Source organism: Coregonus lavaretus (assembly GCF_964263955.1).
Source record: "Coregonus lavaretus genome assembly, chromosome: 3".
NCBI classification, from domain to species: Eukaryota; Metazoa; Chordata; class Actinopteri; order Salmoniformes; family Salmonidae; genus Coregonus; species Coregonus lavaretus.
The window spans coordinates 55,063,540-55,091,069 of NC_139990.1; the positions used below are offsets into that span (position 1 = coordinate 55,063,540).

At 44.6% G+C, this 27,530-nt stretch overlaps 4 protein-coding genes across 4 annotated transcripts in view; 2 read left to right on the forward strand and 2 right to left on the reverse strand.

The window, feature by feature from the left end:
* LOC311127058 (histone-lysine N-methyltransferase 2A-like) overlaps positions 1-13,350 on the forward strand; it is a 55,734-nt gene extending 42,384 nt beyond the window's left edge. The window contains exons 21-34 of the mRNA XM_084158802.1: positions 205-342; positions 503-661; positions 760-877; positions 1,002-1,080; positions 1,180-1,340; positions 2,641-2,784; positions 2,963-6,251; positions 6,906-7,018; positions 7,162-7,299; positions 7,616-7,868; positions 8,890-8,997; positions 9,617-9,700; positions 10,142-10,271; positions 10,471-13,350. Of these exons, the coding sequence (XP_084014928.1) occupies positions 205-342; positions 503-661; positions 760-877; positions 1,002-1,080; positions 1,180-1,340; positions 2,641-2,784; positions 2,963-6,251; positions 6,906-7,018; positions 7,162-7,299; positions 7,616-7,868; positions 8,890-8,997; positions 9,617-9,700; positions 10,142-10,271; positions 10,471-10,746 (5,190 nt within the window). The 3' untranslated portion in view covers positions 10,747-13,350. The remainder of the gene's footprint in view (positions 1-204; positions 343-502; positions 662-759; positions 878-1,001; positions 1,081-1,179; positions 1,341-2,640; positions 2,785-2,962; positions 6,252-6,905; positions 7,019-7,161; positions 7,300-7,615; positions 7,869-8,889; positions 8,998-9,616; positions 9,701-10,141; positions 10,272-10,470) is intronic.
* Positions 13,351-13,436: 86 nt separating this feature from the next.
* Positions 13,437-16,486, reverse strand: LOC311127059 (IGF-like family receptor 1). Its single transcript, XM_084158803.1, has 7 exons — positions 16,105-16,486; positions 15,796-15,988; positions 15,606-15,645; positions 15,214-15,334; positions 14,938-15,039; positions 14,633-14,782; positions 13,437-13,898 (listed from the first exon to the last, which is right to left on the reverse strand). Exons 1-7 carry the CDS (start codon positions 16,211-16,213, stop codon positions 13,576-13,578), a joined length of 1,038 nt encoding a protein of 345 aa, XP_084014929.1. The 5' UTR covers positions 16,214-16,486; the 3' UTR covers positions 13,437-13,575.
* A 163-nt stretch (positions 16,487-16,649) lies between these two features.
* On the forward strand, positions 16,650-21,532 carry LOC311111036 (uncharacterized protein). Its single transcript, XM_084153732.1, has 4 exons — positions 16,650-16,971; positions 17,328-17,505; positions 18,395-18,634; positions 19,957-21,532. The coding sequence occupies exon 4, from the start codon at positions 20,008-20,010 to the stop codon at positions 20,410-20,412; it is 405 nt and encodes a 134-aa protein (XP_084009858.1). The 5' UTR covers positions 16,650-16,971; positions 17,328-17,505; positions 18,395-18,634; positions 19,957-20,007; the 3' UTR covers positions 20,413-21,532.
* Positions 21,533-24,024: 2,492 nt separating this feature from the next.
* On the reverse strand, positions 24,025-27,530 carry LOC311108049 (uncharacterized protein; the record flags this gene model as incomplete). Its single annotated transcript, XM_084150698.1, has 5 exons — positions 24,025-24,278; positions 24,403-24,576; positions 26,734-26,834; positions 27,355-27,359; positions 27,498-27,530. 5 exons carry the CDS (start codon positions 27,528-27,530, stop codon positions 24,025-24,027), a joined length of 567 nt encoding a protein of 188 aa, XP_084006824.1.

The window sequence follows — 27,530 nt, forward strand, 5'->3', positions numbered from 1 at the left end:
TCTGAGAAGACCTTCTAAAAAGTGACTTAAGGAATCACAGCATGGTGGAAAGAAACACAAACCGTGCTCTGACTTCAGAGCACTAAGCCTTCATACCCTTGTTCAACATAACAGCCCTTGACTCACAGGAAATTAAGTCAACTAATCCACACAGTAGGTAACCCACCAGGCCTGTATTTCTAACCTCCTCCGTGTGTCCCTCAGGAGGCGGGCAGGCTGCTGTACCTGGGCCAGAACGAATGGGCTCACATCAACTGCTCCATGTGGTCCGCAGAGGTGTTCGAGGAGGACAATGGCTCTCTGATGCACGTGCACAGTGCCGTCGCTAGGGGGCGCTTCATGGTGAGGCTTCACTTTATTTGTGCAGTGACATTCTTGTTTTTTCAGCAGCTGTAGTTTGTGTATCATTGTCCAATGTCCATCATCTCTCTCAAACTCATTATCCAGACCTATTCTCTTCTCCTGGACTGATCTAACCTGTCTGTGTCTCTTGTCCCCTCAGCGCTGTGAGCGCTGTAACCATACAGGTGCCACAGTGGGCTGCTGTCTGACCTCCTGCCAGAGCAACTACCACTTCATGTGTGCCCGCTCCCGCAACTGTGTATTCCAGGACGACAAGAAGGTCTACTGCTACAAACACAGAGACCTCATCAGTGGCAAGGTAAAGTCCTGGGACTACTCAGGTAGTGGGACTGTTATGTTTTAAAAAATCTTGAATGAGTTTCCTCACACGTGTGCATTGTTCTTGTTCCATTGCAGATGATCACTGGCCAAGGGTTTGAGGTGAATCGGAGGATGTACGTGGACTTTGATGGGATCAGTCTTCGCAGGAAGTTCTTGACCGGACTGGAGCCAGAAAACATCAATTTGATGATTGGTATGTTTTCTCGACACATTACATTGTAATTTGTAGCTCACTTGAGTACAGGTATCACAGTACAGTGGACACAGGACTGGTCATGGGTTATGCATATCTAATCATTGCTCTTTTCTGAATTCAGGCTCTTTGCAGATTGAAAAGCTAGGTATGCTGACTGAGCTGTCTGCAAAGCAAGGAAAACTTTTCCCAGTGGGTTACCAGTAAGTAGCAGCAATTCATAATTAATAATGAAACAAATTGGCATGTTTAGACTTGGTTTTGTATGACTTCCTTTATTTGAACTCCTCCTCTCTCCCCAGGTGTTCTCGCTGGTACTGGAGCACGGTGAACCCACTGCGGCGATGCAAATACACGTGTACGATACGTGAGGTCCGACCGCCGGTCCCTGAGAAACCTGCTGAAGAGATGCCTGACAATGGAGAGAATAGCACTATAGCACACAGCCCCTGCCCCCAGTCAGGTGAGAGTCCTGGTAACACAACACTGCATCAAACCCTCGCTACTACACTGAACAAAAGTATAAGCGCAACATGTAAAGTGTTGGTCCCATGTTTCATGAGCTGAAATAAAAGATCATACAAATGTTCCGTATGCTCAAAAGCTTATTTCGCTCAAATTCTGTGCACAAATTTTTTTACGTCCCTATTAGTGAGCATTTCTCCTTTCCCAAGATAATCCATTCACCTGACAGGTGTGGCATATCAAGAAGCTGCATAAACAGCAGAATCATTACACAGGTGCACCTTGTGTTGGGGACAATAAAAGGCAACTCTAAAATGTGCAGTTTTATCACACAACACAATACCACAGATGTCTCAAGTTTTGAGGGAGTGCGCAATTGGCATGCTGACTGCAGGAATGTACACCAGACATGTTGCCAGAAAATTGAATGTTCATTTCTCTACCATAAGCTGCCTCCAAAGTCGTTTTAGAGAATTTGGCAGTACGTCCAACCGACCTCACAACTGCAGACCGTGTGTATGGCGTTGTGTGGGCGAGCGGTTTGCTGATGTCAACGTTGTGAACAGAGTGCCCCATGGTGGCATGAGGTTATGTTATGGGCAGGCATAAGCTACGGACATCGAACACAATTGCTATTTGAATGCACAGAGATACCGTGACGCGATCCTGAGGCCCATTGTTGTGCCATTCATCCGCCGCCATCCCCTCATGTTTCAGCATAATGCACGGCCCCATGTCGCAAGGATCTGTACACAATTCCTGGAAGCTGAAAATGTCCCAGTTCTTCCATGGCCTGCATACTCACCAGACATGTCACCCATTGAGCATGTTTGGGATGCTCTGGGTTGACGTGTACTACAGCGTGTTTCAGTTCCCGCCAATATCCAGCAACTTTGCACAGCCGTTGAAGAGGAGTGGGACAACATTCCACAAGCCACAATCAACAGCTTGATCAACTCTATGCGAAGGAGATGTGTTGCAAAAATAATGGTCACACCAGATACTGACTGGTTTTCTGATCCACGCCCCTACCTTTTTTAAGTGACCAAAATATGTGACCAAAATATGCATATCTGTAATCCATAGATTAGTGCCTAATGAATGTATTTAAATTGACTGATTTCCTTATGAACTGTCACTCTATAAAATCTTTGAAATTGTTGAATGTTGCGTTTATATTTTTGTTCAGTATAAAATGTGAATGTGTGACTGTTGGCTTTCTAACACGGCAAAGTGGATATTGGCAAGACTTAGCCGTGGCATAGGAAACAGAGTTGTTATTGTTTCTTCACCTCTAGAATCTGATGCCCAAGAGGTTGACGTGGCACATTCCCGACCCACTACTCCCAGCTTCTTGGCTCCACTCCCTAAATCTGACCAAGGGGCAAGGCCCAAAATCAGGAGACCAGCTGGAGGACTGTTCCGGCCTCTGCCCTCCCCAGGTAACTGTTCCGTGGTTGGCTGATGTTGTTTTCTAGAACGTCTTTGGGTTTTAAAAAATTAACATTGTTAGGACTCTAAATTGTCAGGTTTTGAGTGATTTATAGATATTACCCATAAAGCATTGATTGTTTGTATGTCTGTTCAGTTGTCTCACTGCTCTCTGTTTTTCCTCCGCAGGAGCTACCAAGTCCAAACCCCACCACATCCTGACCATCAGTGACCTGGAGGAGACACGCAGGCCCCGTCGCCACAGCCCCCACTCCCAAACCCGCAGGGACATGTCCTCCCCAACCCTGGGCTCTCCCACTGGACCTGGACTAATCACCCTCCGCACTGGGGGCTCCATGCACCCCAAGGCCTCTGTGCCCACCTATCCGCTGTTTCCCCTCGGTGCTACTGATATTCTGCTGACCTCTCTCTCTGCCCGCCCTGTCGGAGGTCGAAGTGCTTCCTCTGCCCGATGCCCTGCGAACATGACTCACTCTACCTCAGGACTCTTTCCCCAGCCCCCGTGGGAAGACAGTGTGGGCAGCTTCCCTTCCCCTGGCCTGTCCCTCTCCCCAACCATCCAGCACTCCCCTAGACCCAGGCTGTCTTTTGACCTGAACCAGTCCGACTCAGTGGAGGTGCCACACAACTTCCTGGCCTCACCAGAACCGGAGGATAACCCTGCACCTAACAGCACCTCACCACTTAGGGGCTCTTTCACACCATTTCACGAGGACTCTGACGTGGCCATGGGCTCTGAGTTGAAGACGGAGCTTGAGATTGAGGAGACGCTAGTGAACGAGGGAGTAGCCATGAACTGTGGCGCCCAGATAGACGTGGAGGGCGACGACAACCAAGAGGAGTTCTGGGAGCAAGAGGTTCGCAAGAGGAAGACACGTACAGCCCTGACCCGCTCAGCTGAGTCCGCCAGGCAAGACTGGGGGAACACTTCCTCCGATGAGGACATGGAGCACTATTTTGACTTCTCGCGCACTGTGGTCAGTCGCACAGGCGCCAGGGACCCACCCCAGGCTCCTGCCTCTCCTTCCTCAAGATCTATCCCTCAGCTGGACGGCGTGGACGATGGGACGGAGAGTGATGCCAGCGTGACAACCACTGGCGGGGCTCAGAAACTGAAGAGTGGCAGTCAAGCCCAGAAACCAGCTCAAACGCAAGAGGTTCCGCCTGAAGTAGAAACGACAACAAATGGTCTACGTGCAGACTCTGGAATCCCTGTCCCAGATCAGTCACCCCTTAGCAACCCTCCCGAGTCTACAACCAGTGTTGTCCTCCCCGCTACCAAACCTCCCCCAGCGTATATACCCCAGGATCCATCCAAAGCCTTTAATGCCACACAACTAGATGGGACTGAATTGGACAGTGTGACCCTTGCGCCAACTGAGATCTCACCAGAAGCTCCAAGACCAGCTGCAGTGGACCCATCCACAACATACAGCCCTGCTGATATGAGTACTACTCCCCTGCGGTTATACACCTTCCCAACTCCTCTAGAACAACAGAACTCAATCCCCTCCTTAGAAGCCCAGGAAACAGTGTCGATTGCACCTCTTCAAGGAACTCTGCCGGACTTTGTCCAGACTAAGGTGCCTGATACGGTCTACCCAGAGGATTTATTCCAAGGTTCCGGTCTAGACTTTGCCCCTGGGGCTCCACTTGTTCTTGAAAGGTGTGATCCTCCCTCCCCCAGCACCTGTTTCACTGAGCTGGTCCCTGTACAGGTTGATGCTCCCATGGAAACCCATCACCCTCAAGACCCAAAAGACCTCTTCTTGGATTCTAACAGCGGCCACTTTGTATCACCCACAGATGGATCTGCCATTTACATGAACCACTTGACAGAGAGTTCAGGAGATCCCTCATTGAGCAGTAGTCAGGGCACCCTGTTGGAGCTTCTTCAGCCCTCTTCTCTTATCTCCTCGGACTTCCCTAACCCCAGCGTAGCCCCGACGGACCCTTTGCAAATGAGTCCCTCTGTGCAGTCCTCTTTGCCTGGCTTTCACCCTTCAAGGCCACCTCTCATTAGCATCTCGCTACAACCCCTGACATCCTCCCAAGGGTCAACAGTCTTGCCGCCCATGGAGACCTTTTGTACCAAATTGTCAGCACCTATTCCAGGCAGTGCCCTTCCACATTTGTCCTCAAATTTGTCCTCTCAAATTGATCCCATTTTGTCTGCAACATCAAGTGTCAGTCTCCCATCTTATGGATCAGTCTCTCTGCCTATATTCTCCACACAATCCCAGGCCATGGTCTCCACAGCAATTACCATTGTATCATCCTCTCCCTCCATATGCTCTCTCTCCGATGCTCTATCCACCCAGTGTCACCCCATGCTCTCTTCGCTTCAGCCCTCCTCTGCCCCTGTGATGATTAACGGATACAGCTCCACGTCTCTGCAGAAGGAAGCTACCACGGGACACACCATCTCCATCAACTTCTCCACCCCCAGGCCTCCACTGGAGCCCCAACAGCCGCTGTTACCTCAGGGACTACCTGGCCACGCTATCCTTACTGTGAAGGAAGTGGGTGGTCCCAACGTGGACCCTACACCTCACGTTCTGCTGGTGAACCGCCTGGGCCAGATCTTTGTGAAGAACCCAGAGAGCAACACCTTCCAGCTGCCCAGTCAGAGCTCTCCCTCCTATAACTGTGTCACTCAGATAGCCAGCCTTCTTCAGAGCAATGCCCTGTCTGCCACCTTGGCAGCAGCTGGTACAATGTCCACCCCAGCTCCAGGGACTGCCATGCCAACCCATGTCCCTAGGATGGCCACGCCTGTGGTTCAGAACCCAGCTACCATCACTCAACTGCTCACTCATAACAGCAATGGGACAGTGGCAGCAACTGAGGCCAAGAAACCCAGGAAGAACGCAAGCGCAGATGGAGCTATACCAGGGATGAAGAAACCCAGGAAGAAGAAAGAACCTTCCTCAACTTCTAGGAGAAAGAAGTCTGACAAGGCTGCAGACCTGTTTGAGTTTGCTGGTCATGAAGGGAGTTCCTCCATGACCAACACTGAGAGCGCCCAAGCCATCATCAACCAAGCCATGGCCAGTAACTACACCCCCAACCGGACCGGTCCCCGCATACTGAGTCCCTCCACATTCCGTAACAACCCTTCCCTGAAATCTGTGGTCCTGCCCCCAGGACTACTCATCGAACCCGAGCCTGCAGCCACCACACCGCCTGTTTTAGCACCCCGCCCTCCTCGCACCCATGTCCGTATGAAGAGGGTCTCCTCCCTTTCAGATCGCATTGGTGCCACAAAGAAGTCCAAGACAGACTTCCTAGAGCCAGAGCCCCCTAGTGCTAAGGAAGACCTGCCGGTACCCAAAGACAGCTTTGCTGCTGTCTCCAGCAGGGCCGGGGGTGTTCGCATTAAAACCCCAACGGTGAAAGGTGTGTTTGACCTGGACAAGCTAAAGGAGGAGTACTTGAGTGACTGTGAAAGCACAAGGTTAGTCTTTTGGAACTTATCAGGGCAGTGATCTAATGAAATTAGTAATGAGACAAAATGTACAAATAATATCTTCAATGAATAATACAAGAATAGTCATGCCTTTATGTTTAATGGCCAGTGAGTCTCTTGTAGTGTTCCTTTTGTTTATAAAAAATGTTTAACTTGCTACATCTGCAACTATGCTAAAGGCCAGAATCGTATAGAAATATATTTTTTTCCACTATTGGCACGTCACTCATGTTTCCAGTGTGGGCCTCATCTCCTTAGTGTCAATAAGATCACGTCTGGCTATTTTTAACCTTATGCTCAACTCTACCACTCCCTACTAGTATAACACATAACCTATAGTATGATATGGCTCATGGAACAAGGCGTTTTACTCCTGAAATAGAACTGTCAATAGGCTATGTAGAGGTCAGTAACTATAAAGAGCAGGTCATGCATAGTAACCTTTTTTGAAGTTATAACTGAGATTGGTAAATGAGTGGTGGCGGTTATGGCAATCTACAATACAGCTCCTAGTTTGCAGGATGCTCTCCAATTGTCATCACTGCATTTCTGTCCTAACAGAAGTGTGTATCTGATACAGTGAGTGATATACAGCCTGTATCCAGTCGATTTCAGTGTTTTCTTTTGTTGTATTCCTCACAGGCCAGGGCCTTGGGACCGCCTGGCTATACCTCGATTAGGGGGGGACATGGGTAAACAACAGAACTGGGACACAGTGGGCCGCAGTGCCCTGACTGACTGGAACAAATACTCAGGTACTTATGTGTAATGGTGCCATATGAACAGTATGTCTGTATGACGATGACTTGGATTATAATGACTGATATTTCTTATACCTGTACTCTGTAAACAAGTCTGCCTGATTTGAAAATACCCTGTGGTATTTCCATCCTGTCAGGTGCTGTATCGTGCTCAGATGATGAGCTGCTGCCCTCAGACGAGGACGATGAGTGCCCCCCCAGCCGAGACCAGCCCCACCTCCGCTTCGAGATCAAAAGCGACGACGGCTTCAGTGTGGAGGCAGACAGCATAGAGGGTGAGGTTTCAGGGAGGGAAGAGCAAATAAATAGACTTCATGTGTCTGTTTTCTGTAGAGTGTTCATTTAGAAATAATTATGTTACCCAATACTCAAGGCAATGATTTCTGCACAAATACCCACTATTTCTACATATGATTTTGAAATATACTTGTTCTCGTACTTGGCTAGAATGAACTTCTCTTGTGTAATAAACCATCTAGTAGAAAATGTAGGCCAATTATCCATATTTATTAAATGTGTGTGTTATCCTGTGTTACTCACACCTTACTCTTCTCTCTCTTCATTCCTCTTCCCTCTCCTTTCCCTCATCAGTGGCCTGGAAGGCAGTGATAGACTGTGTCCAGGAGGCGCGGGCGGGGGCCAGGCTGAGGCAGCTGTCCTTCTCTGGGATGACAGGTGCCCGTATGCTGGGCCTGCTCCACGACACGGTGGTCTTCCTGGTGGAGCAGCTCCAGGGGGCCCGCCGCTGCCATAGCCACCCCTTCCGCTTCTTTAAACAGATCAGTCAAGAGGAGGACCTTCCTGTCAACCCCTCCGGCTGCGCCCGCTCCGAGGTCTACCTCAGGTCAGTGTCCTGGTGTTCTGTCCACTACAGGGGCCCTGGAAGTTAAATATAGAAATAGAAGGAAAGTCATTATTTTGGAATGTAATCTGGAAATTGAGTTTGAGTTGTCTTACAGATTCATCTTACATATCTTGTAAACATTTCACCAATACTTCCTAGGTATCATGAGTCGTAGATTGGAAGAAGTTTAATAAATAAAAATGTATTCATTTGGAAATTTCAGAGAATAACTACAAGTTTAATGGTGGGAACAGGTATTACTTTGTCCTTACCTTGCAGTTGGTCAACCATTTTTACATTTTACATTTTAGTCATTTAGCAGACGCTCTTATCCAGAGCGACTTACAGTTAGTGAATACATATATATTTTTTTATACTGGCCCCCTGTGGGAATCGAACCCACAACCCTGGCGTTGCAAACGCCATGCTCTATCAACTGAGCTACATCCCTGCCGGCCATTCCCTCCCCTACCCTGGACGACGCTGGGCCAATTGTGCGCCGCCCATGAGTCTCCCGGTCACGGCCGGCTGCGACAGAGCCTGGATTCGAACCAGGATCTCTAGTGGCACAGTTAGCACTGCGATGCAGTGCCTTAGACCACTGCGCCACTCAGGAGTACCCATACCACTAAAGTCTAGCAAATCTCTAGAGAATCTGGGTTTTCCCCTCTGTAGGTGGTTTTCAACCTCAAAGTGGAAGCTAGACTCTCTGTGTGGAGTATTGGTGAAATATCTGTTTTGAATGTAGACAGCTGTTAGGTTTAGAGGAACAATGGATGTGTCTGTGTCTGGCTGTGTTTCTATGTGAGTATCATCTCCACCTCCACAGTCGGAGTAGGCTAGAAATAAGACCTGTATGACGTCTATGCTGCTCCATTCATTAACATATGAAGAATGTGTGGGTGATGTGCACATCCCAAATTCTACACCAGTGCTGGGCAAAAAAAAACTATGATAAAGAAAGTTAAGCCTGCATACTGTAAAATTTTACGTAACACCTTGTTCCTGTCTTCTTTTACAGGAAGTCCACCTTCGACATGTTCAACTTCCTGGCTTCCCAGCACCGCCAGCTCCCTGACATCAACCCCTACGATGAGGAGGAGGATGAAGTCCCACTCAAATCCACAAGGTCAGATTACAGAGTTATTGTATGCTGGTAATCATAATAATAATAATAATAATATGCCATTTAGCAGACGCTTTTATCCAAAGCGACTTACAGTCATGCGTGCATACATTTTTGTGTATGGGTGGTCCCGGGGATCGAACCCACTACCTTGGCGTTACAAGCGCCGTGCTCTACCAGTTGAGCTACAGAGGACCACAAAGGAAGCTAGCTAAATGCTAACATCTTAAAAAAGGAAACTGGCTTAAATATTGCAGGAGCTAGTCCATGAAAGATCTTGTCTAGCGGAATATTCTTAGAACTTGTTGTACATTCCTTTAAAAAAAATAAAATTCACATCAACAAATGATCCATTTATAAGTTGGTAGACATAACATAGCAATGTATTCATTCAGACTGATGAGTAACAAAGGACCAGCTGTACAACTACAGGTTTCCACAATCGTTTTATAGCTGTGACTAAACCATTCTGTCATTTCTGTAACTACCTCCCCCTAACAAGCAATGTTAAAAATGTGTTCTACCCTCTTGTGGCTTTGAGTCTTTAGAGACTTGTCTCCGAGTTCAACGTGAAAGGTCAGAAGCACATCGTCATCTTCTCTGCTTATCCCTTTTCTCCTAGACGTGCCACTAGCTTGGAGCTCCCCATGGCCATGCGCTTCAGACATCTGGAGAGGACATCTAAGGAGGCTGTTGGCGTGTACAGGTCAGCACACAACTAGTCCTGGTCCCCCCTGAGGGGCTGAGGACAAAGCCAATACTATGGACAGAGCCTGTGACTATGATCATGATTCTGGGCTAAAGAGCTCATGTGTTTCTCAGTGGGGGGCCAACTGACCCCACAATAGGTCAGTTGCGGCCTGTCTGGACAGGAAGCCATCACTGTGGTTCTCTACAGCTGTCACAGCAAACTAGGGACAGAGGCATGGTTTATATTTCCTGCTTCTCCCTTTTTAAGTCCCCCTCAAGAAGCGTCATAGTGAAGTCTGTTATTCTGCTGCAAAATGAGTAACATGAATTCCCATTAACTCAGGATCAGATAAAAATCTGATCCTTTGCATCCTTTTAATAGCCAAGGAGAATAGCTATGGAAACTTTTGTTCATGCTTGAGCCTCTTCTGACATCTCGCTCTGATCTCTGGTGTAGGTCTGCTATCCACGGGCGAGGTCTGTTCTGCAAGAGGAACATCGACGCTCAGGAGATGGTCATCGAGTATGCTGGCATCGTCATTCGCTCAGTGCTCACAGACAAGCGGGAGAAGTACTACGATGGCAAGGTGAGATCAATCAGTTCAGAGTGTGGTTGAGGAGACAGCATAAACCCTATGGTTCGTCCCAACGAGACCTTGGTTGGTGGACTTTTTAAAGATCCACTAATTCTGGGCATGAATGAATAAATATTATTGATACCAACATAATACATGTTCCTTAAACTAAAACTAAGTCCCCTGTCTCTTTTCCCTGCTTCCTCCACAGGGTATTGGCTGCTACATGTTCCGTATCGATGACTTTGACGTTGTGGACGCCACCATGCACGGCAATGCAGCGCGCTTCATCAACCACTCATGCGAGCCCAACTGCTACTCACGCGTCATCAACGTGGAGGGCCAGAAGCACATCGTCATCTTCGCCCTGCGCAAGATCTACCGGGGCGAGGAGCTCACCTACGACTACAAGTTTCCCATCGAAGACCCAGCAAGCAAGCTCAACTGCAACTGCGGGGCCCGGAAATGTAGACGCTTTCTCAACTAGGGGCAGGAGGAGGACGTGGGACTGCCACAGTCCCTGCAGGGGGAACAAGGCACTAGGGGAGGGGGGTGAGAGACCAGAGGCAACAGGGAAAAACAACAGAGGTTAAAAGCCTTAAATTAAGGTTTTACTGGGTTGGGAGGTGGGGAGGAGAAAATACATGAGAGGATGAGCCACTACGACGAGACTGGGAGAAGAACCAGGACCAGGAGATGGAAAGCAAGAGGGAAGAGGAGAGCCGCACAGGGACATGCATCCATAAGCTCACATTGACTCCTAACCAATATGCATCTGCCAGAGGTTTGGCAAGTTCACAACAGGAGAGGGCGGAAGTAGCTACCGTTAGAGTGTGGGTTTTTTCTTGAGAACAGGATACTGAACGCTGCAGACATCTGTTGTGGTTATGCTGGTTCTATGTTACATGAAGGTATTTTCCTTGATGCATAACGGCAAGCCCTTTCTGTTGAAATAAGGGTGGACCAGAAAAGCTAGACTTGGAGTGATTCCTTATCTTTTTTTGTGTGTGTGTGTGGGGGGGGGGTTAATTTCGACACCCATAATCATGTTGGTTCCATCCTCTCTAGTCGATCCCTTAGCCATATCTCCATCTTTACTTGATCCTTTAATCATTGTTTTATTTATTTGAAATTATATTTCACAGTGCTCATCATGCATCAGGTTGTACATATTTGCTTTGCGTTGACTGTTCAGAGAACCATGGTGCTATTAAGATACGATGGGCCATAGGTTTGGAGGCTCCAAGGTCAGAGACCCTGCAAATAATACATATTTTTCTATCCACTCTCCACTCCCCTCTCACACAGACTGGGGAAGCGACCTCCATTATGTTCAGTTAAACGGTTAGATAACGGTTAGTGTCACCCTTAAAGAGAGTTTGCTGCAGCTAAATCATATCTTTAAGAACTTTCCCTTCACCATTTTTGTATGTAGCAAACACTACCCAATCCAAGAGTGACGAGTTTAGCTGGAAACCTCAGTGTGTCTTTTTTTATGTTAAAATTTATTTTATTACTATCATGGCAAATGCTGATTTCCTTTTGCAATAATATTAGGCCTACGTCTTTGCTGCGCTACAGTTGCACATCTTTAGTGAACTAACAACATCCAGACTCCCTATTTTTCAACATTCAGTGGAGTTAACAAAGTACTGACTTTGACATTCTCTGACATTCTCTGCAATCCACAAAGGGTGGAACACTGTCCAAGTTACACCACTAAGAGATGCATTATAAACTCTATATATACCCGACTGTGTGGACTGACAGCACCCCTGTGCGCTGAAGATCTCAAGCATAGTGTTAGGCCAGTACTTTACTGTAAGTTGCTCAGTAGGATGGCTTTAAGAGAGAATCATGTCTTTGTGTAAAACCTAGATAGGGAGAGAATGCACTCAGCACCTTAACGTTTGCTGTCGTGCAACTTTAGACAACGCTGTCAGTCAGTTCAGTCAGACGTATTAGGAAATCAAATCTACACACTGTTGTTCACATATTTACAATAAGAGATTGCTTGAGCTCTAGAATAGTTGTATTTATTCATGTTTCTGTTCAGATTTTGGACTGGTGAAACTAGCTGTGCTTTGTATAAATGGTGGTGGTCTTGTGGGAAATCTTCCTCCCCTCGTTTCCTCTTCTTTCTTTTATTTTAACCTTGATGTTTGAGGACAGTTGTGTATTGCATTTCAGCCTTTACACAAGACATTGTTCTAAAGCAGGTCTTTTTTTAATTGTTTTTTTTTAATTGTATTTCTTTGTTCTGGTAGAATTTTCATGGAGAGAGTACAGCAGGCCTTAGTATTCGGCAGGCCTTTATAACAGGAGAATATCAAGCATACGAGTCCACGCTATTCTTCCCATCTGCGTACTACAGAGAACCCTTCAAGCTAAAGATAATATTCTAAAGGAAATGAGCACTGTCCTTTTGGAATTTTAATACCCAGTAAGGAAGATCTTAAGCCCGCCTGCCTGCGCGACCAATCGGTGAGATGGAGCCTGTATTCCCATGTGTCAATCATCTAACACCCTTAGCAGAGTTTGCCAATAACAGGATGCATCTGGACTTTAGGGATACAACTATCCTTAACCTAGCTTCCTTTTCTGCTGAAAACTGGATGTGGGAACATCAATCAGAGCAGTACGTTTCTCTATGCCCACTCCACTCCCCAACCTCTTGCCAGGATTCTACCTCAGTTGTTCTGAACGATGTTAAAGAATACTAATGCAAAAAAGAGGATGATAATATAATAAGAGTAACTTGGTTTTAATGTCCTGCAGAGCTGGCCTGTGTGTTCGATGAAGCATTGAAAGCACTAGTTGGAAACCTGAAGTTACCATGACGACCTCTCCCAGAACTGGTTCAGAAAGCTGTATGTTCTATATGGTAGGGTTATTTTAAAGTATAACAAAGTGTAAAATACATAAAAACTAGAAAATATGTGTGAACTTGTCTTTGTTACCTTGTACAAATAAACCCTGAGTTTGTAAATAATTGTATACATATTTCTAAACCCGTTTAATTTTTCTATGCACTTTTTTTATTTATAATGTTATTTGCTTAATAAAGATGTGAAGATGTTTGAACAAATCAGACTTGGTCATTTGAAAAGTGAATTAAACAACAAATGCAGATATGACATTAATTTCTGTATAAATACAGCAATATCATTGGTTGGTGATAGAATCATGGTGATAATACATTTGATATAAGATGATAATGATTAGGTGGCCATGATTGTGTGAGGGCCAGGTTGGGAACTTGGCCGGGACACTGGGGTTAACATATTTTCCAGACCCAACACAGAACACACTCAGACTAGACAACCTTAAGCAAGGTGAGCTTGGTGAGCACTGCTACTGCATCGTTCCGGTCCATCTCTCTCAGGTGCCTGGCCAGGTGGCCTACAGTCCACTCTGGATGCTTGGTGGTGACCCCCTCCAGCACGGCCCTCAGGGGGCTCTTACTGTCCCTCAGGGAGTAGGTGTAGGTGATCCAGGTGGCGGGGAAGGAGCAGCGAGATGCTAGGTGGCTGGTGTTCTTCACCCCAGGGCTCTCCGGGTCCAGCAGAATCACAAGCTCCTCTAGAACATCCAAGTTGTCCAGAACCGTCTGCAGTGGCGTCGACTCGAGGTCAGGACCTGGTGAGACAAGGGTAGGGTAGAAGCTGTTTAGAAGCCTCTTGGACCTAGACTTCAACCATTTTCTGTCCTGCTAAGCATTCAAAATGTAACGAGTACTTTTGGGTGTCAGCGAAAATTTTTGGAGTAAAAAGTAGATTATTTTCTTTAGGAATGTAGTGAAGTAAAAGTAAAAGTTGTCAAAAACATAAATATTAAAGTACAAATACCCCCCAAAACTACTTAAGTAGTACTTTAAAGTATTTTTTTCTTAAGTACTTTACACCACTGGTTATGCTCGACCCACTCCGTTTTCCACCTCAAAACACCAGAAAATTGCCAAAAAGAGTAGAACCAGCTCACCTGCTTTTACACTATGATTTTATTTTTAGATGTTCATTGTTTCTTTTGAAACAATTATTTTAAAAGGAATAGTTTGAAGTCTTTAATCAATTGAAAGAACTGATTTCTTGAATTATCTATGTGGTCTATATTAAAGGGCACTGAATTTAATATAACAGGCTTAAAATTAAAAATGGGGCACAATTCCTACTTAAAATATAAAAGAGACACAAAAGGGACCCATTTTGTGGAACCACAAAAATGTCAATGGGAGATTTGTGCTGAAAATCGAGTTGCGTGCTAAAACCTTGAGCCTTTTTGCAACTTATGGAACAGTAGTGATGTAGAGGTACTAGTAATACCAATGAACAGCAGACTGGTAGTTATATTAGTAATAGCACTTGATAACTCACTCAAAAGGTCCTCTAGGCTCCTGGTCTCTGACTGTAGGAGAGCAACCTCTGCTCTCTTACTGCTCCGTGACTGTTGGTTGGTATACAGGATATTGTCTGATGGGAGGCAGTCTTTAAGGCTGACCTTGAAGCACAGCGTATTCTCCTTATCTGTGTCAAACCACAACCATTCAAAAACAGGACAGGAAAAAAGTAAATGGTAGAGTTAAAGCGGTTTTAAGCAAACATGTCAAACCAGATGGTCTGTCATGAGCATGACTGTCTGACTTTTTTTAATTCTCCCTAATGCTCATCATTCTGCTCACCTCTGCTGCAAAAGGCTCTTGATCTTCTCCTTCTCTTCTTAATATAGATGAATAAGAGAAATGCAAGTACAGAGAAAACCAAGATGACAGTAAGCACTATCCCTGAAAGAACACAGAGGACCGTGGCAATGAGTAGTTAAAGACATATTCAGCAGTATCCTAACAAAGGCAGTTTAGTCATCTTTTTGAACGGTGAAGAACTGGTATTATCAAACTCAGTACCTTCTAAAATGACTTTTAAAATGGCTCAGATTTGGGGGTTGGGTTGTAACTTACATGCAGTCTGATGGTTGACATGTGAATCACCATGTAATCTCAGATCAATGTGTTTGGCTGTGGTGGGATTTGATGTTGACACTTGGACCCTTAACGTTGTTGACCGTTGGACCTGTTGAGTCTGAAATTGATGTGAAGTCAACATATTAACTCTGTCATTCCTAATTTAATACGTTTGTTTTGTTTGCTCATTGCCCTATTGGGAAGACATTGACCAAAATTGACAACATTTGTGAATACATAGCTTCCCTGGGTCACTGTTGTTGATGTAGTTTGGGTCTACAGAAGAATAACAGCCATGGTAAATTTGAGAGTGGTCTTCACAAAGACTACCACACAAATGCTTATAATTAAATAGCATAATCAGCTTCATCATCATAGATGAAACTCACCGTGGTACTCAGGGCTCCTTTCCAACAGCCTGTCTGGTCCCTAGACAGAGGGTTTACAGTTAAACATGTTACTCAGACAACCAAGAACCCATAGTTTAAGCACCAGATTGAAAACAAACGGGCATCCTTTCTTTTCCTATCAAAATGTTAAGTTACCCTATCCCAGACAGAATTTGCGCTCTCCTCTCACCTCGCTCCGCAGCATTGCGTGTCTGTAGTTGCGTTGCATTCTGACAGCTTTTGATGGATTGGAGGGCAGCTAGAACAGGGTTGGCATTTCACGAAGCTCCCGTTATTGAAGGTCAGTGCGGCACACGATCGATACGGTGGTTCCGATCTTCCCCCATCATCATGCATGCCACAGTTTGGACTAAATTCGTACCCTGGTCGAAAACAAGATTTGTTTGTAGACTACAAGTGCGCGCTGTACACGGAAAAACGTAGCAACATCGAAACTTGATTTCAAATAAAGATAATCTTTGCAGCATGTCGAGCTCACCTGGTCGAATCCGATGATTTGGATGTTGATGACATGGCACACATTTATTTATGAATTCATCCCAATATGTATCCAAGTCATGAGAGCAATTATTAGAATAGTGGCCCATTTCGTTAACAGATGTATAGAATAGACTAGGTAGGCTACAGTGCTATTTGCTAGTAAAAATAAAAGTTGCTGAATGCAGGGTCGGCGTTATGAACCGCCCTTAGGGGGCCGGGCATGGCCCGCCCTACCGTACCTTGCCCATCCAAATAAAATATTGAAATATTGAGATCATTTATTTCACCGACATGCACGCCGAAAGTTAAAGCATCGTATCAAGCGAAACAGTGCCCCTCTATCTCAGTATGTGTAGACCATGTATCTGATGCTGTCTGCACGAAAAGTGTATCTAGATACATTGACTTCAATACAAAACCTAGGAGGCTTGTGGTTCTGACCCCCTTCCATAGATTTACACAGTAATTATGATAACTTCCGGAGTACATACTCCAACCTAGCAGAGCTCTTGCAGCATGAACTGACATGTTGTCCTCCCAATCAAAGGAGAAAGAAGCTAGTACTGAAAGCATAAGCTACAGCTAGCTAGCACTGCAGTGCATCAAATGTGGTGAATAGTTGCTCAAAGAGAGCGAAATACAAAAATGGAACAGTTTTGAACAAATTAATTTCTTCCAAAATTAAGGAGAAGCAAGAGAGAGAGCTAGCTATATTTGGTTGTATTCTTTTAAACTTTCACGTTCACTTAGCTTGCAAATACAGCTAGCTAGTTTAGCCTACTCAAACACATGGCTCAAACAGAGAGGGATGCTATGTTAGCTAGCTGGCTATGGCTATCCAACACTGGAACTCTTCCAAGTCAAGGTAAGCTTTTGGTTGTATTCATTTATTGCCACCGGGTCCCACCGGTGTAACTGCTAAACTTGCTGCTGGCTACACTGTACTGCATGATTATAGTGTGTTTACTAACAAGTTAGTTCTAGTAACTATGTTGACTATGGTGTTAAAATGATGACAACGATGACTAGCCTAAACCTATCGATGTTACATTGAGCTGGGTGAATAGAATATGAATGACAGTCATCCAATATGCTGTAATAGAAATAAGGCCATGTTCATGAAAATATATATTGTCATCTCTCATCTTAAACGGCACTGACAGCCACTGTTTAAAAGTTGCATAAAGGTAAATGTGTGTATTGGGTTCGCATGAATCTCAGGTGTGATGTCCTGCTCATCATGTGACCAACCAGACTAAGGGATAGTATAAGCAAGCACGTCTGCCTTGACAGACAGACAGACAGACGCACTGACCGATGGTCGACGCCTTGACTGGGATGGAGTGTAGGCCGACCTGGCTACCTTTACCTTGAGTTCGGAGTATCAACATTTCATGAGGCAAGTCATATATAATATGTATTTTTCATCAGACTACATTTAATTTTTTGTTCAAATTTTGTAGTGCATTTTCTGAATGACTAATAGTTCAACTAGTTTGCAAATGTTGTTTGTGTTTCCTTGTGCTGAGGGGTTTAAATGATTAATTCTTCTTGAAAGAACAACCTCATTCACTTCCCCTCTAAATAAATCATTTTACTAGTCATACCCCCCCCCCCCCCCCCCCCCCCCCCTCTCCAGTGAGGTGTCACTGCAAAAGGAAATATTCTGCCAACACCTGCAAAGACATTTGATCAAGTTCGCCAATGCTATTTCCTTTAGATACTCTTGGCCTAATTCCAATACTTCCAAAGTATACAGCAAAATAAGGGCATCGTTGTTACCATAAAAGGTGAATGATGGGCGTTTTTCAGTCCGAGTTTTAATGCTAGTTCACGCACACATAGTTTCAGGGCGCTAAGTTAAATCTGAGCTGTCCGTGGTTCTGAAATGGGAGCTGGTCAACCACACCTATGACTGTTCCCCTGACTCTGCCAACAAGGTTTTGTTTGCTTGAGTTACAAAATAGTTATGGAAGTGTACTTTATCTCCTCTCTCTAGTCATCATGGATGAACCAGTAATCTGTAAACAGCTTTTAATGAGCTCAGACTGCCATGGTAAATGATCACCTTCTGGGAATACTGGTTGAATCAATGTTGTTTCAATGAAATTACGTTGAACCAACGTGGAATAGACGTTGAATTGATGGCAGTGCCCAGTGAGCTATAACCAGCTGCTCTGGAGATGTAAAGGATACCTGGGATCTCATCACCTGCTGGTTATTTCAAGACCAAGTACTCATCCGTCCCTGTGTTCTGTTGTTGTTGACATGCTCTTATGTTTCTTTAGGTCTTGAATGACTGGGAGTAACTCCCCTGCCATCAACTTTGTTCCCATATCTGAAGACTCACCTTCAGCTATAGTAAGTTGACAAAGGCCAAAGGGGCCCCTAGTGCTGAGGCCAGGGGTTCCACAGGATCCACAGGGACCATACAGGAGGGTCCACGGGGCCGGCAGACATCCATCACCATGGGGGTCTAGACCAGAGCTCCAGGGGAGAACGTTCACTATCATCTTCACCTCATCAACGTGAGGGAAACAAATGTTTACGCAGATGTTTATTAAATATTGATGAATGTTCTTATAACATGATTTGTTAATAGTTTCTTATATATTTTCTGAAAAAGTAATTCCAATGATTAGATTTGTTTGCTCAAAAAGGACAACTGAAGCGATAACAGGGTTTTTATTTAATTACATTTTCTATGTTGCCTATATTACATTTTTCCAGATGAAAAAGGCATCCCCTGAGAAGATGGTGTTGAACGTTTTAAAGGGGATCGAACCCACTACCCTGGCATTACAAGCGCCATGCTCTATCAATTGAGCTACAGAGGACCACATAGTCCCAGTGTACATAGTCAAAGCTTTCCTTAATTTTGGATCAGTCACAGTGGTCAGGTATTCTGCCACTGTGTACTCTCTGTTTAGGGCCAAATAGCATTCCAGTTTGCTCTGTTTTTTGGTAAATTCTTTCCAATGTGTCAAGTAATTATCTTTTTGTTTTCTTATGATTTGGTTGGGTCTAATTGTGTTGCTGTTGTTGTCCTGGGGCTCTGTGGGGTCTGTTTGTGTTTGTGAACAGAGCCCCAGGACCAGCTTGCTTAGGGGACTCTCTAGGTGTTATGATGAGTTTCTCTGGTATCAAGGAATTCAGGATGCAAGAAAATAGTTAAACGCTTAGATGGAGAGTTGATACAATGTATTTAATACAGTACCGGATTCAACACAAGACACAAGTCAATTGCCTCTTGCTATTTGAATGATAGACATAGAAAATCTCTCAGTTTATATACTGCTTTGCAATCCAATTCTAGCCCACAGTTGCCAAACATTATTAGGTGTCACTCCCAACTACAAAAGTATCATCTTGCAACCCAGTCAGGACATTCCATAACGTACTCATTCTAAGATTAACACAAGTGGCCCTCCAGCCTTCCTGGCACGCAGACATTCTGGCACCCACCAGTGACATAAATAAATGGAATGTCCTCATCCTCAAAATCCTATGTAACACGTAATATCACTAGGTTAATCTCTTTGTAGGTGAAGGCTTTGTTATGGAAGGTTTGGGAATTGCTTCCTTTTAGGTGGTTGTAGATTTTAACGGCTCTTTTCTGGATTTTGATCATTAGCGGGTATCGGCCTAATCTGCTCTGCATGCATTATTTGGTGTTTTACGTTGTACACAGAGAATGTTTTTGCAGAATTCTGCATGCAGTCTCAATTTGGTATTTGTACCATTTTGTGAATTCTTAGGTTTTTGCATTCTTCATCAAACCATTTGTCATTGTTTTTAGATTTTGTATATTTGATAGATCTCTCTCTCTCTCTCCCTCTCTCTCTTCCAGACAGACACAGAGTCCCCACGCAGCATCAGCCCCCTCTCCCTTCCTGACATCATGCCCAGTGGCTCCTCCCAGCCTGACCCCCTCATGCGTCCACACAAGAGCACCACGGACATCCCCCACAGCCCGTACCGGTGGCACGGCTCTATCCGGGGCCAGCGGCCCTTCATCCAGGGCCCCACCGAGGCAGAGCTAGCCCTGTTCCACCGCTGCTCCCAGGCCAACGGTGTGCCCCGCCACGCACCCAGCGTGCCCAACATGGCCAACCCCAGCCCCCTACTGGGTTTCACCCCCAGTCCCCACCGCACCCCATCACGCAGCCCCACCCCCAGCCTCACCCGTGACATGGACAGGATGGCCAAGGCTTACAACAAGCTCTTGGAGAGTGAGTGTGCCCACACGCCCACGTTTCCACCAGAAATCTTCAAGCTATGTCAATGTGTTGGGGATCATGGCTAGACAGCAATGTTCAAGTCTTGCCATACATTTTCAAGCAGATTTAAGTCAAACCTGTAACTTGGCCAACATTCACTATCTTCTTGGTAAACATCTTTGTGTTCTAGGTTATTGTCCTGCTAGAAGGTGAATTCCTCTCCCAGTGTCTGGTGTAAAGCAGACTGAAGCAGGTTTTCCTCTAGGATTTTGCCTGTGCTTAGCTCCATCCGTTTCTTTTCATCCTGAAGAATGTCAAGCATACCCATACCATGATGCAGCACCACCATGCTCGAAAATAAGGAGGGAGTTACTCAGTGATGTGTTGTGTTGGATTTGCTCCAAACATAAGGCTTTGCATTTAGGCCAAAAAGTGTATTCCTTTGCAGTGTTTCTGTTGTTGTTGCAGTATTACTTTAGTGCCATTATGTATGTTTTGGATTATTTTTATTCAGTGTATTTGTATTCTTCTTTTCACTCTGTCATTTAGGTAGTTATTGTGGAGTCACTACAATGTTGTTGATCCATCCTCAGTTTTCTCCATCACAGCCATTGAACTCTGTAGCTGTTTTAAAATCACCAATGGCCTCATAATAACATCCCTAAGCAGTTTCCGTAATGTCCTGCAGCTCAGTTCAGAAGGACGACTGCATCTTTGATGTGTCTGGGTGGTTTAATACATAATCCACAGCATAATTAATAATTTGACCATGCTTAAAAATATATTCAATGTCTAATTTGTTATTTTTACCCATCTACCAATCACTGGCCTTCTTTATGAGGCTTTAGAAAAGCTCCCTGATCTTTGTAGTTGAATCTGTGCTTGAAATTAAATACTTCAAGTGGGACCTTACATATGTTGTATGTATGTGGGACAGAGGAAGGGGTAGTCATTCAAAAATATTGTCAACCCCTATTATTTCACACAGAGTGAGTCCATATGTGATTTGTTAAGCCAAATTGTACTTCTGAACTCATTTAGGCTTGCCTAAACTAAGCGGGTGAGTACTTCTGCAGCTACTATATTTTAGTTATTGAATTGTTATTAATTTGTAATAATGTGTCAAAATTTCTTTTCACTTTGACATTAGGGAGTATTTTGTGTAGATCAATCACAGAAAATGTAAATAAAAAATATGTATATCCCACTTTGTAACGCAAAAGAACGTGGAAAAAAATTCCAGGAGGTGCAGACTCTATAGGCACTGTAAATCTGAATCAAACAACATCTAAATGTACTAAACACATATGGTTAAATGAAAATCAAAACTTTGCGTACAAAAAGATTGCTCCAAGTCTTCTTGAGAGAGATAAAGGCCAGACATAGTTGGAAACATTCATATTGTAGTGTCGAGTTAATGTTGCTAATTATTGCTGTGAAACAAAGGAGTCCGCTTATACTGAGCTTTGATCATACGTTTTATTTATATCACAAGATTTCAGCATAAGTTTACAGATGTCAAGATCATCCGGAGAACAGAGTCCCAAAAGAATATGTCTGTTCTGATCTTCTTTGTTCCAACCCAGTACTTATCATCTTTACCCAGGATATGGGCGGTTACCCATACTGACCAATCCCCTGTCTACAACAAACAGACTCCCTCTGTTCTATGGGGTGTCACTCTAAAACGTCTCCCTCTGAAACTGAATAAACATCCTCTCAAATTCCACTTGAAAACATTAGCAAAGTCATAATTCTTCATATACTACAATATGAAACATGGGCACATTTTTTGCTGCCTCTAAATAGTCTTGATGTTTCCTTTCCTTGTCTCTTGGAAATGACTGACTTTTCAGCTGCAGCCATGATGGAATGGGAATAATACTGTGCTTGATAATGATAATGCAGCTGGTGCTAGACATGTTTTACATTCTTTTCTGAGACCCAGTCTCCCTCTAGTGGTGGAAATATGTATTGATGTACTCCATGCACTTTTGGAGTACATGGATAAATGTTACATGTTACCATGTATGTACATTACATTCTATGAGTTGAAGTGAAAAAGTGTTTCTGAGATAGTTTCCCTGAGATGTAGTTGTTCGGTAGTAAAACTATTCTCTATTGACATTACATTTGCCTTCAAGCTATCTCAGGTATGGTACAGTGAGGGAAAAAAGTATTTGATCCCCTGCTGATTGTGTACGTTTGCCCGCTGACAAAGACATGATCAGTCTATAATTTTAATGGTAGGTTTATTTGAACAGTGAGAGACATAATAACAACACAAATATCCAGAAAAACGTATGTCAAAAATGTTATAAATTGATTAGCATTTTAATGAGGGAAATAAGTATTTGACCCCTCTCCAAAACATGACTTAGTACTTGGTGGCAAAACCCTTGTTGGCAATCACAGAGGTCAGACGTTTCTTGTAGTTGGCCACCAGGTTTGCACACATCTCAGGAGGGATTTTGTCCCACTCCTCTTTGCAGATCTTCTCCAAGTCATTAAGGTTTCAAGCCTGACGTTTGGCAACTCGAACCTTCAACTCCCTCCACAGATTGTCTATGGGATTAAGGTCTGGAGACTGGCTAGGCCACTCCAGGACCTTAATGTGTTTCTTCTTGAGCCACTCCTTTGTTGCCTTGGCCGTGTGTTTTGGGTCATTGTCATGCTGGAATACCCATCCACGACCCATTTTCAAAGCCCTGGCTGAGGGAAGGAGGTTCTCACCCAAGATTTGACGGTACATGGCCCTGTCCATCATCCCTTTAATGCGGTGAAGTTGTCCTGTCCCCTTAGCAGAAAAACACCCCCAAAGCATAATGTTTCCACCTCCATGCAGCATTCCTCCTCATCCAAACACGGCGAGTTGAGTTGATGCCAAAGAGCTCGATTTTGGTCTCATCTGACCACAACACTTTCACCCAGTTCTCCTCTGAATAATTCAGATGTTCATTGGCAAACTTCAGACGGGCCTGTATATGTGCTTTCTTGAACAGGGGGACCTTGCGGGCGCTGCAGGATTTCAGTCCTTCACGGCGTAGTGTGTTACCAATTGTTTTCTTGGTGACTATGGTCCCAGCTGTCTTGAGATCATTGACAAGATCCTCCCGTGTAGTTCTGGACTGATTCCTCACCGTTCTCATGATCATTGCAACTCCACAAGGTGAGATCTTGCATGGAGCCCCAGGCCGAGGGAGATTGACAGTTATTTTGTGTTTCTTCCATTTGCGAATAATCGCACCAACTGTTGTCACCTTCTCACCAAGCTGCTTGGCGATGGTCTTGTAGCCCATCCAGCCTTGTGTAGGTCTACAATCTTGTCCCTGACATCCTTGGAGAGCTCTTTGGTCTTGGCCATGGTGGAGAGTTTGGAATCTGATTAATTGATTGCTTCTGTGAACAGGTGTCTTTTATACAGGTAACAAGATGAGATTAGGAGCACTCCCTTTAAGAGTGTGCTCCTAATCTCAGCTCATTACCTGTATAAAAGACACCTGGGAGCCAGAAATCTTTCTGATTGAGAGGGGGTCAAATACTTATTTCCCTCATTAAAGTGCAAATCAATTAATAACATTTTTGTCATGCGTTTTTCTGGATTTTTGTTGTTGTTATTCTGTCTCTCACTGTTCAAATAAACATACCATTACAATTATAGACTGATCATTTCTTTGTCAGTGGGCAAACGTACAAAATCAGCAGGGGATCAAATACTTTTTTCCCTCACTGTATGTGTACAGGTAGGTGCTGTTGATGGTCCAGTCTGGGGGAAAGTCCTGCAGCGTATGGTTCTTCAGGTGTTTCTGCATAGCAGCCAGGCTGCTACAGAGCTCCAGGCAGGCAGTACACTGGTAGGGCGTGGCCCCGCCGTGGGTCCGCAGGTGCTTGATCATGGCTGAGTAGTCCCTCGACCGCTGGCCACACAGACGTAACTCAAACGGCTTCTCTCCTGGGGTTGACATTGAGAGTGAGCAGGCAAGCACATACACAATGACTGACACATTGAACACACACACACACACACACACACACACACACACACACACACCAGCAGTATGAGGGGGATATAATACCTGTGTGTACCCGGTGGTGTGTATCCAGTTGGTGTTTGAGGCTGAACCTCTTGGAGCAGCGTTTACACTGGTAGGGCTTCTCTCCTCCCTGATCTCGCCGGTGGGATGGCAGTGACCGCTCCACCCTGAAGCCACGATCACAGTACTTACACCCCAGAGAGGTCTCACCTGAGCCTGGGGAGGAGAGAGCAACAAGAGGGGGTGGGGGTGGAAGTGTAATCATTCCATGTCATGTAAATTCCTTCTTTCATTTAGTATCTTGTGACGAGTAAATTAATAATTAGTTATAGTTACATTTACATTAATATACATTATGTGTACACAGACAGAATCGTCCACTGAATATCAGTATTTATTAACCTAGCTTAGCTCCATTTCTATTTTGTAATGTGTTTCGGCCCGACTTTCCCCCTGTGCTCCCCACTACAGCCTGTATAATTGAGCGTATGGGTTAATTGTTTTCTCACACGTCTATATTGATCAGCACAAGCATTGGTGACCATTACCCAATTAAACAATAGTGTCAGGTCCGAGTGATGACCTACTAATAGCACTAAAGGGTGATGTGAGCTGAGCCACATTGCATGCAGATGGGTTCTCTGTAGAGTAGGGGTCACACAAATGACTGTAAAGGCTCATGTCTCTATTTGCACTGTTGTCATAGCAGCAACCTTCTTGACTCTACATTATTTGTTGTCTTAATTTGTGAAGATAAATTCAAAGATGAAATATTTAAAAAATTACAGTGTGTTGTATGAAATGGTATTATACAACTGTAATGTAGCCTACGTGTGTGTCAGTCACACACCTAGATAATGATAACTTGTTAAGACCTCCTTTTACCAGAGATAGTTTTATAAATACACCACATCCTTTCACAAGGTTCAAATTGACAAGAAGAACCTTGGTTTCCTCTCATCGTGTACCTTTGTATTTCTCTATAATCTGACCGAGGTGTGACTCTGCAGTAGAGCTGTCAGCTCTTTAGCCCTTTGGTGGCAGTTAGTGATACTGTTTTACACAGTTACTATGGGGCTCTGTAGAACACATACAGGATGCTGAATGGGGGGGAGATGATGAGAGAAAGAGAGAGAGGTGGGGGAGAGCAAGGACCAAGACCACAACAATAAAGTGTTCACTCCTCTATTCAGTCTGTTCTCAATTAGCTTCCTGTCCAAACCTTCCTTGGCCTCTCGCTTAGAACACACAAACATTTGACATTTTTAGTCATTTAGCAGACGCTCTTATCCAGAGCGACTTACAGTTAGTGAGTGCATACATTTTTCATACTGGCCCCCCATGGGAATCGAACCCACAACCCTGGCGTTGCAAGCATCATGCTCTACCAACTGAGCTACAGGAGGCTACAAAAATAACATCTGATATCTAAGCATGATAAGTGTCCCACTTATGGGGACTAAAATGATCAAGGCTGTTAAAAGTGACTAGTTGAAGTCAGTGAAACACTCATTATTCAACTAAATGTGTTACTCTGGTCATTCAATTTGGTGGAGACAATCAATGGTGATAATCTTGCATCACATGAATACCGTCTCTCAGTCGTACTGTAACGAGCGAGTGACAGTGCTAACCCCATCACACAAACACAGACTGTAAAGATGTGAGGCTGATTTGACCACCCTCCATAGAGTGAAAATAAGATGTAAGCTCTTTTTCTCTTTGGCACTGTATCAAAACCACCAGCACATTGCAGAACATACTGTTTGTTCTGCCTGTTTACCGCACTGCTGCAAAACCACAACTCACTCACTCACTCACTCACTCACTCACTCACTCACTCACTCACTCACTCACTCACTCACTCACTCTCTCTCTCTCTCTGTCTCTGTCTCTCTCTCTCTCTCACATTATCACTCTCTCTCTCACTCTTAATCTCTCTCTTGCTCTTTCTCTCTCCCCACTCTCTCTCTCACTCTCTCTCTCTCTCTCTCTCTCTCTCTCTCTCTCTCTCTCTCTCTCTCTCTCTCTATCTCCCCCCCCCCTCTCTCTCTCTCTCTCTCTCTCTCTCTCTCTCTCCTTCTCTATCTCCCCCTCTCCCTCTCTCTCTCACTCTCTTTCTCTCTCGTTCTCCCTCAAGCTCGCTTCTCTCTCTCTCATGTTTCCTATATGCTCTGTCCCTATGACGATAGAGGTTAAGGGTCACACATTGTTAGAAATGTCACTGCCATGTATCCATTAGAATATTAAGAATACAATCTTAGTTCTGTACAGCTCTCAATACAGTATTCACATTTTGAGATTAAGCTTTTTGCAATTTACCCCAGTTAGAGGTCTAGTAAAAAAGCACTGAATGTTGTGACATTACAGTACCTGAGGGGTTGGTGGTTGAGGCCTGCAGCCATGAGCTGCCCAGGAGGACCTTGCTGCAGTGCTGACAGTCCTGGGTTCTTCCTGGAAGCTCCTGGGAGTATCTGGCCCCATAGACGACAGAGGTTCAAAATAAAACTTTATTTAAAGGTCAAGAGTCAATGTAACTCTTCAGGTCTCAGTCAAGGCAATCACTCGAGCACGGTGGTCACCGAACCACCACTATTAGATAACCCAGTTGATGTGTTGCAATGAGTGTCAAGCCAAAGTAGATTGATTTGCACACCATATTTAGACATCCTGTCCTTCTCCCCTGCCTTTCCAACCAAAGGCTATAGATACCTGTCTATTGATGTCAAATGTAAGCACCCAACTGTCAAAGGTTGGGGTTCTGAGGAAGAGCCAAGGCGTTACAATGGTAATGTATGTTTAGTGTCACATAGAAAAGGGACTTTCCACAGCATCTGACACACTTTGTTAGCTAGACTGAAAAACCATAGGTGAAGGATTTTTCAGAGATTAAAGGAAGAGTAGTAATGCTCTTTATGTGGCCCTAAAAGTCCCCAAATAAACAAAAGTGACAAATGTTACAAATGCTACAAAGTGTGCTAAATGGTTTCATACGCCACCTAAATGAAATGGCCACAGATATCAGAGAAACCTCAGAGATCAGCAACAGGAGGGAGGAGGAAGTCAGAGAGTTGTTGACGACCGATAGTTTCCACACTGAAACAGGATCATATAAACACAGTTTTAAGACTACTTACAGTCATACTGTAGTACTCTGATCTGAGCCACAT

What these genes read in the sequence shown, in the direction of transcription:
- LOC311111036 (XM_084153732.1), top strand. Translation starts at nt 20,008, where the DNA reads ATGCCCAGTGGCTCCTCCCAGCCTGACCCCCTCATGCGTCCACACAAG.
- LOC311127059 (XM_084158803.1), bottom strand. Translation starts at nt 16,213, where the DNA reads ATGGGCCACTATTCTAATAATTGCTCTCATGACTTGGATACATATTGG. An exon ending in AAATCATCGGATTCGACCAG is followed by an intron (nt 15,989 to 16,104) that starts GTGAGCTCGACA and finishes GTTTTCGACCAG; the next exon opens with GGTACGAATTTAGTCCAAAC. An exon ending in TGTCAACCATCAGACTGCAT is followed by an intron (nt 15,040 to 15,213) that starts GTAAGTTACAAC and finishes GTGTTCTTTCAG; the next exon opens with GGATAGTGCTTACTGTCATC.